Here is a 9822-nt window from a genome sequence, read left to right on the forward strand (position 1 = left end):
TAAAGCAATTACTTAGAATATACGATCCATCGTCCTTTTTCTGATCAAGTTTAAAAGGACGGTGACCACAAAAAGGCTGAAGATCTCACTAAGCTGTTCTCCATCAACACTCACACACACTTAACGCTGTCTGTTCCATCAATATCTCACACACATTTCAAGTCACGTTTTTTGAGATCCTTTTGCCAACACCATCTTCTCTCTTTCTGCTTCAAGTTGCTCAGTCAGAAGAATCTGTTCTCCCAAAAGACGAATATTTTCTTTTTTCCGATTTTGCCTCTCAATGTCTCTGATCACTCCGTCACGAAGCCTCTAAAAATGTTAAGAAACAGATTTTAGTGAAACTCGGAACAGGTGGTTCCCTTCCTCGTGTCATTCAAATCCTAAAATCAGTGTTACCAAAATACACTTAAAACTCTTAGATTCCAAGTACTCAATTACTATTTTAACTTTCTGTGTAGATGTAAATGTAATAAACCATCAAATTAACTTGGTAGTATGATAGTATTATTACCGACCTCTTATCATACTTTAAGAAATTTTGCATCATTTAATATAAAAATGGGAAATAACAATTAAAAAAGAAAAACTGCCACTATGCTGAATTTTTAAAGTTTAGTTAATATATGATGCTTTAAAAACTTGATGAGGGACTTCCCTGGTGGTCCAGTGGTTAGGACTCCGCACTTCCACTTCAAGGGGCATGGATACTATCCCTGGTCAAGGAACTAAGATCCTGCAAGCAACGGCTCAGCCAAAAAAAAAAGAAAAAACAACTTGATGAGAGTTACTTGAGTAACTGTGAACTACATTCCTGTTAGCAATTGTCCTAACTGAATAATAAACATCCAAGAAAGAAAATTACTAAAATTTGAACAAACTATAAGGATGCAAGAAAGTAAAGAACTCGGCTTCTTCTATTATGTACAGAGAAAAGGTAACAATTACCATTACATAATGGGGAGAGAAGGGGAAAAAGAACGCTACCAGCAGAGGAAAAAATAACAGCCCATTTATGGTCGTTACTTTGATAAACACTAAAGACAGGTAGAAAATTCCAGAATATGGACCTGGCATCTAAGATGAGACTTTCTAAAGCATCAATCCAGTCACTACTAATAACTTACACTTTACAGGTCATAAAATACTCTAATAACATAACAGTGGCCTTGTGAGGCAGAATAATGGGGGCAGGGCCTGGGTAGGGTTTTTTTAAATTACTATTATGTCTATTTTAACAACTCACCAAGTACCTACTTGCTGGCCCTCCTCCAGGCCTAGGGCTCCAGTCCCCATTACAGGGGAAGCTGGGAAATTTAAGAGTCCTGGGACTGATAACACAACTGAAAACCAACTGTCCTGAACCCTGTGCCCCTGGCAAGATCTCCAGGCAGAACTGGAGGCTCTCATTCCACCCCTCCCTCCCCAGCTCATCCTCTCCTGTGCTGCTTCCATCAGGACACACCTACACACCACACCTACACACGCCACCCAAGCCCCGAAGCCCACACCGTCCACACCTGCTCTGAGGTCCTCCCCTCCTTTCTCAGGGACTTTAGCACTCGGCTTGGGATCGTTCTCCATCCAGCATTCGCTAGTTTCCTCCAGGTTTCAAAGTCTGTGCCGACTGCCTCACACATCCCTCCTGCGACTTCCACTTGACTACCTTACTAAGCACCGAGACCTCTTCACCATCACAACTCTAACACCTAGAACACGGCTCCTCGTGTAGTACTCACTGCTGGTTTTGCTGGGCTCCTGTGATGATCGAGGCTGATGTATGTAAAGTGCTTAGTACAGCGCCTGGTATGTGGCAGGCAGTCAGGAAACAATGGGGGACAACAGTCATCGTTTTATTTCTTGCTTCCTTGAACCTTCCAACACACCCACTGTGTCAAACATTTGTCCTCTTTCCCGCTGCTAGAAAGTAACCCCGCAATGAATAATTGGACGTAAAACAAACACAGGTTATTCTGGTCAATCTCAACCTCTAACTTCCAAATACCTAAACCTTACACTTGTCCCATTCTGACAGTGCTTCTCAACCCTGGCTGCATGTTAGAATCCCTGGGTCGCTTTTAAAGCGTACCTACGTGGGATCCGCATCCCCAAGAGATTCTGATTCAATAGGTCAGGAGCAGGGCCCAGGCTGCTACCTGGTAAAAACTTCCAGGAACAATCGCACGTGTAGCTGGAGATCAGAAACAAGCTTTCACCCAGCCGTACTCCAAAGTCGGAAAATCCCTGCTCGCTGACCTCAGAGCTACATCTGACATAGCATCTTCTACCCTATCTCAAATTTTCTCCAGCCACCATCTTTTCCTTCTTAGAGGAGAAAATCTCCCGCTTCTGTTCCAAAAGCTAACCCCTTGGAACCACTACGTTAATCCCAATCTCTAATCTCTTCCGCGCCCTGTCACCATTAATCATTTCATTCCCTCCCCTAAAATCTTGTATCATCACAGGCTTCCTCTCCTCTGACTTCCAGAGCGTGAACACGGGACAAAGGCCTCACCTGCTGCATCTGTGCACCCCGAGCACCCGGCGCGGTCCCACGCAGACAAGCCTGTTTACAGTGACTTACCCAGCGGCCTGCGTCCACCCCGGGCCAACCGGGCTCCACCGCACCACTCCCCCCCACACACACCCCCCGGCTGCCCCGGCTCGCGCTCGGCCTTCCGCCCCCGGAGCAGCTGCGCGTATTCCTATCTGTTTCCTGACGCGCCCGGGGCGGAGCGTGGCGCACGGGAGCCTGGCAGTAACGTCAGCCGATGCGAAAAGGAAGAAAAGACTGGGAGACACAGCAAGACAGGCCCCTGAGCGGTCAAGGATGTTTCCGCACATAAAACCACCGGAAAGAGAAAAATTGGAGGCCACTATCTCTATCGTCCCCAGAATCTAGTTTCCATAGCAAACTATTCATTAAGAAGGAAAAACCCACCCCCAACACGAGTATATCTCCCAATTCCCGAAAGCGAGAGGCGGGGGAAGCCTCACCAGCGCTTCCACACCCGCGGGGCGGGGGCGGGGCCGGCCCCGAGCACCGGGGACCACCGCCCCCACTTCCCGGATGCCCCAGGGAGCGGTCTCCCCGCCTCGGAGGAGGCGGGAGTGGAGAAAGGAAAGGCGAGGAGGAAGCGGCGCCACGCGGAGCCGGACCCCAGGCCCCAGGCCTCCGCCGCCGCGCGGGCCCAAATGCAGGGGGCACGTGACACCGACCTGCTGGTCCCACCGCTGCTTCATATGCACGCCCGCCACGGTGGCCGCCGTCAGCACCACCGAGAGGCCCAGCACTACCTTCGAGCTCCCCGACATTCCAGCGCCGGCCGCCGCGGCCTCCGCTCCCCTTGCCCCAGGCCCAGGGCCGCCGCCTAGCGCGCGCCGCTGCCGGGGCGGGCCAGGCTCGACCCCTCGAGCGCCGAGCCCCAGCTGCCGCCAGGCGTGAGAAGTCGAGAGCCGAGCGCCGAGCAACGCCCAGGTTCCGCGGAAAGCGCGGCTTCCGGTAGGGCCTAGGAATCGCAGGCATCCCCTCCCTGCTCTGCGGGCGGGCGGGTAATAACACTTCCAAGAGCCCCGGCCCAGAGCTGGCCCCAGCACCACCCAAGGCGGGGTTTCAGACCTGAGCCCTCTCTGTTCATCACCCGCCCCCAGCGGCGGGAGAGTCCGGGGGGCGGGATGCCGGACCCGGTACCCTGCGGATCCTTGACCGCGCGCGTCCCTTCGGTGTGCGGGGCTGCCTCGCTCAATGCTAGCCTCACCAAACGCAGCCCTCGTTGCCCCTTCGGCGGGGAGGTGCCAGGAGATGGAGTTTTTCTCGTTAGATGCTGTAGACACGGTCACCTGCTTTCACCTTGACGCTGTGGGGTGGCGGGTCAGGTCTGGTTTTTCTTGACATCAAAAAGCCTTCTGGCTACAGAGCAAGCTCTCTGGGCAGCGGCACGTCTTCGCCTGCTGGCACGAAAGGCGCTGTCCCCTTGTCGCCCAGGTAATCCTTGTGGCATCCCTTCTACACCTAGTTCCCGCCCTCAGATGCCCGAAATGATCGAGCGAAGCAGAGCGTTGAGAACCGCCGCAGAAGGTACTGTGCAAGGTGCACACAGAGGTTGGGCTTTCCAGTGAAAAGGTATTATCATCAAGTCATTCTTTCCCACTAGAATTCCCAAAGGACAAACTTCCTCCTGGGCAAGCAACTGTGGACGCTGTTGATTTGGGCTGAGTCTCCGTTATCCTCACCCCAGGGTTTCTTCGACATTGATCTCTTGCTGTTCCATCGTCTGTTGTGAGAGCATCAGTGGCTTGAGGTGAGTGTTGCTCTCAAGAAATGTAATAAGGGCTTCCCTGGTGGCGCAGTGGTTAAGAATCCGCCTGCCAATACAGGGGACATGGGTTCGTGCCTCTGGCCTGGGAAGATCCCACATGCTGCAGAGCAGCTAAGCGTGTGTGCCACAACTACTGAGCCTGAGCTCTAGAGCCCGCAAGCCATAACTACTGAGCTCACGTGCCACAACTACTGAAGCCTGCGCGCCTAGAGCCCGTGCTCTGCAACAGGAGAAGCCACAACAATGAGAAGCCCGCACACGGCAATAAAGAGTAGACCCCGCTCACCGCAAGTAGAGGAAGCCCGTGCACAGCAACAAAGACGCAACGCGGCCAAAAATAAATGGATTAATTACTTTTTAAAAGAAATGTAATAAGATAAAAATAAATTTAAAAAACGCAAATACCCTTTTCAAATGTCATTTTGTCTGCAGCATTTTTCTCAGCAGAGGAGGAAGCACCATTGAATTGGAGAACGGAGTCCCTGTGCTGACCTTGGAGTTAAGAAGCAATTTAATTCAGGACATATTTGGGTGTTTAGTCTCTAAAGAAAAAAAATCTATATTTGACTGCTTTTTACTTGTGGTAGATTCCAGATATTTTTTCCTCTAACTCAGTGCATCTTCAATAAAGCTGCATGTCTTTAGAATGTATGTCAGAGTGAGATGGCCTTTCATTCTATCATGACTGATGTTTCAGCTTGTTTTCATGAAATGTATTGTTATTCTACTTTTTAAAATCCCTTATGGGGGGGACTTCCCTGGTGGTCCAGTGGTTAAGAATCCGCCTTCCAACGCAGGGGACATGGGTTCATATCCCTGGTCGGGGAACTAAGATCCCACTTGCCAGGGGGCAACTAAGCCCGTGTGCTGCAACTACTGAGCCTTTGTGCCACAACTAGAGAGAAGCCCACCTGTGCATTCTGGAGTCCACACACCACAAATAGAGAGAAGTCCGTGCTCTGCAATGAAAGATCCCTCATGCTGCAACAAAGATCCTGCATGCTGCAACTAAGACCCAATACAGCCAAATAAATAAAATAAAATTTAAAAAATAAAATAAAATCCGTTATGGGGAATTCTCTGGCGGCCCAGTGGTTAGGATTTGCATTTTCACTGCCAGGGCCCGGATTCAGTCCCTGGATGGGGAACTAAACTCCCGCAAGTGGGCTTCCCTGGTGGCGCAGTGGTTGGGAGTCCGCCTGCCAGTGCAGGGGATGTGGGTTCGTGCCCCGGTCCGGGAGGATCCCACGTGCCGTGGAGCGGCTGGGCCCATGAGCCATGGCCGCTGAGCCTGCACGTCCGGAGCCTGTGCTCCTCAACGGGAGAGGCCACGACAGTGAGAGGTCTGTGTACTGCAAAAAAAAAAAACAAAAAACACAACACCTTAAAATCCTGCAAGCTGCCAGTCACCACCCAAAAAGAAAAAAAAGTCCTTTATGTGTTAACAGTGTCAAATTCAGAAATGGATGATCTGTTTAACTATTTGTAAACCTAAGCAGGATGTTTTCTGTGATTATTGTCACATAAATTACAGAGTTGTGAGAGTGACTGCACATCATCAAACATTGAAACCAATTTTTTTTTTCATTAAATAATTTCCATCTAGTCTCAGTATATTTTTAAGTGTGTCCACAGTATGTTTGAATAAAAACAGTTTTCTGAGACAACTTGAAGAGTTTCTACCAATGAATACATTTTCAAAAAGGAAAGTCCAGACTTGCTGGTTGGCTCATTTTTTTTCCCAACAGACTCTGAAAGTACCAGAAGCAGTAGATTCAAGGCAGCCCCCATCCCTCACGCAGCTGAACACCTGGAAGGAAGACAGACTGGTATCAAATAATCACAATAAAAAAGACAGGGAGACAGGTGATTGTTATCAGTCAAGTAGCAGTTCTTATGTTCTGTGTGTTTGTGTCTCCCTCAAATTCTTATGTTGAAATCATAATCCCCAATGGGATGATATTAAGAGGTGGCACCTTTAGAAGGCAATTAGGTTTAGATGAAGTCATGAGGGTGGGGCCCCCATGAGGGGGTTAGTGTCCTTATAAAAAGGAAAAGAGACTAGACACAGAAACAGATGGCACCTGCAAACCAGGAAGAGGCCCTCACTAGAACCTGACCAGGCAAGCACCCTGATCTCAGACTTCCCAGCCTCCAAAACTGAGAAATAAATGTCTGTTGTTTAAGCTGCCCAGTCTATGGTATTTTTGTTATAGCAGCCCAAGCTGACTAAGACAGCAATTATCTGTTCCCCAAAGTTAAGTGCAGGTGTGGATCTACTGCTCCAGAGTCAGCATCACCTGACACAGGAGAAGGTTGAAGACCCAGATCTCTGTCAGGACCTTCCAGCACTCTGGGAGCCAGGTGCCGGCTTGAGTTCTTCACTCCCTTCTTCTCTGTGGTAAATCATCACTAATGCCTACTCAATGGAAAAGTCCTGCTTAACCACTGCAGACTCTGAGTGAGAGGTGGTCCTGAAGTAATCACAGAAGTAAGTACAGGCAGAGCTTCTACTATAGGGTGGAAGGTTTAAAATTGAGGCCCATGAACCCACAGGGAGGGTGAAAAAAGTCACTTCCTGATGTGCAAACCCTCAGCATGTTCAGGCACCATGCACATTTTAAAGCTGTTTATCCTTGGACCAGCATCTCCTCACTTCCCCCACACCCCAGCCCCTAGCAACCACCATTCTACTCTCTGCTTCTGTGACTTTGACATTTTTAGATTCCACATATAAGTGAGAGCATAGTGTCTTTCTGTGTCCAGCTTATTTCACTTAGCATAATAAAATGTCCTCCCGGGTTTCCTTCTTTTTTATGGCTGAATAATATCTTGTTGTGTACATATCCCACACCTTCTTTATCCGTTCATCTGTCAGTGGATACTTAGGTTGTTTTCATATCTTGGCTATTTTGAATAATGTTTCAATGAATGTGGGGATGCAGATACTCTTTGAGATCCTGATTTCATTTTCTTTGGATATATACCCAACCGTGGGATTGCTGGATCATACAGTAGTTCTATTTAATTTTTTGAGAACCCTCCATACTATTTTCCACAATGGCTGTACCAACTTACTTTCCTACCAATCAGTGCACAAGGGTTCCCTTTCTCCACATCCTCACTAATGCTTGTTATCTCTTATCTTTTTGGTTTTTTGTTTTTGTTTTTCTTGGCCGAGCCACTCAGCTTGCAGGGATCATAGTTCCCCAGCCAGGGATTGAACCCCGGGCCCCAGCATTGAAAGTGTAGAGTCTTAACCACTGGACCGCCAGGGAATTCTCTTATCTTTTTGATAATAGCCATTCTAACAGGTGTCTGTGATATCTCATTGTGGTTTTGATTTGCATTTCCCTGATGGTTACTGATGTTGAGTACCTTTTCATGGGCCTGTTGACCATTTCAATTATAAGATAAATAAATTCTGGGGATCTAATGTACACAGTGGTGACTATAGTTAATAATACTTGTATACTGGAAATTTGCTAGGAGAGTAGATCTTAAGTATTCTCACCACACACAAAAAAAGTAAACTATGAAGTGATGGATGTGCTAATTACCTTGATTGTAGTAATCATTTCACAATGTATATCAAATCATCACAGTGTACACCTTAAGCATGTACAATTTTTATTTGTAAGTATACCTCAATAAAGTTGGGGAAAAAAGAAATTTTAGAAAAAATTTTAAGGACCAAGAAGAATAATAAATTATGTACATACACACACATATACACACTCAAAAAAGAGAGAAATGTAGCATTGACACCCGATACAACACAGACGAATATTGATATCTTAAACACATTATGCTAAGTAAAAGAAGCTAGTCACAAAAGACCAGGTATTGTATGATCCCATTTATATAAAATGTCCAGAATAGGCAAATCCATAGAAACAGAAAGTAGATTACTGGTTGCCAAGGGCAGGGGGTGTTGGAAGGTGAGGAGTGACTGCTAATGAGTTCTTTTTGGGGAGATGAAATGTTCTAGGATTAGATCATGGTGATGGGTTCACAGCTCTGTAAATCTACTAAACCACTGAATTGTACACTTTAAAAGGGTAAACTTCAAGGTATGTTAATTACTATTTCAATAAAGTTGTTAAAAGAAGGTGAAAAAACATAAAGCCGTTTATATGTATCAACTTATTTCATCTTCACAGTAGGTGCTATTAATATCCCCATTTTATAGACGAGGCAACTGAGGCATAGAGCAGTAGGTAACTTGCCCAGGGTCCACAGCCTGAAAGTTACAGAGCGACCTAATTGGTTTTTTGTTTTGTTTTCAAAAGACATAAAAGATTAAACTCACCTTGTTTAAAAGTTTAAAACAGAAAACATATATCTTTGGGTGATAGGGAAAATGTGTATATGTAGAATCTTCCAATTCCATACTTCAGCTACTTAAAGAAAGGGAGGAGTGGAAAGAAAGGGAGGCCGCTAAGAATGGACACACAGGTGATCTGTAGGTCCTGAGGTCATAGCATTGGCCTCTCGGGATGTTCACGTGACTTCTGTGCCCCGTTCACCTGGGCCTCTGGGGTTCAGTTTTCAGGTCTCCCATTCCTCCCTTTGTAGGAGCCTGCAGTCCCCCAGCGGGATGTTGTTCTCAGAAGGTGGCATCTGTGAGCGAAGCTCTACAGCAACAAAGGGCTTCTGGCTTCAGTGGGGACAGTCCCTGATCTCCTGGGGCCTCGGTTTCCCCCTCTGTGCTGTGGGGATGATGATATGCCTGCTACCTCCTGGGCTTGCTGGTTGAGAGGAGGAATCAGCAGCGTGACTGCACCAAGCCAGGTGTGGGGCGGTGATGCCTGTCACGCCCCAGCCAGTGAGCCTTCAGTGGTCCCCCGGGAGTCGTGAGATGGGGACCCCCTCGGCCTGGGGGGAGGGGAATCCTTGTCTTTGCATCCTCAGGAGAAGTCTGTTCATTTGCAGCTCAGAGGGCATTTCGGTGACATCCCAGCTGGCTGCAGCGGGAGCGCTCTCGCCCTGCTTGCCCAAACTGTGCGTTAGAGTTTCGTGGTTTCAAAATACTTGGTGTGGCTGAGTTCTTTTGGATTCAAAATCCAGTCACATAGTCAGAGAAAAACGTCAGCGTTACTGGTTGTTAATGGAAGAAAAGAGCTGTTAAATGTAACAGCTTTAAGTGTAACTTTGACTGCTGTGAATTTATGAATCATTGTTAAAAAATAATGGCTTTAACTGACAATATCACATGTTGGCAAAGACATAGAACAGGTGGAACGCTCTGTACTCCTGGTAGGAGTGTCTGTTGGAACCACTTCAGCTGAATGTGCTGGAGCTGAACAGGTGCGAACCTGGTGACCCAGAAACTTCAGCGCCAGATGGAGGCCCTGCAGAACTGCTACGTGTGTGCACCTGAACACACGTGCAAGCATATCTGCATAAATCCCACTTGCAGAAGTCAGGACGGTGGTTACTTTGGGGAGGGGGCGGGGCGGGGGGGGCACGGCGGGGGAGGATTTACTGGGGGAATGGGGGG

General features: G+C 47.6%; 1 protein-coding gene across 1 annotated transcript; it reads right to left on the minus strand.

Moving 5' to 3' along the window:
- Nucleotides 1-162: 162 nt before the first annotated feature.
- Nucleotides 163-3315, minus strand: PET117 (PET117 cytochrome c oxidase chaperone). Its single transcript, XM_007461784.1, has 2 exons — nt 3220-3315; nt 163-312 (listed from the first exon to the last, which is right to left on the minus strand). Exons 1-2 carry the CDS (start codon nt 3313-3315, stop codon nt 163-165), a joined length of 246 nt encoding a protein of 81 aa, XP_007461846.1.
- Between the last annotated feature and the right edge of the window lie 6507 nt (nt 3316-9822).

This window comes from Lipotes vexillifer, unplaced genomic scaffold (assembly GCF_000442215.2).
Source record: "Lipotes vexillifer unplaced genomic scaffold, Lipotes_vexillifer_v1.1 scaffold285, whole genome shotgun sequence".
Taxonomy (NCBI): domain Eukaryota; kingdom Metazoa; phylum Chordata; class Mammalia; order Artiodactyla; family Lipotidae; genus Lipotes; species Lipotes vexillifer.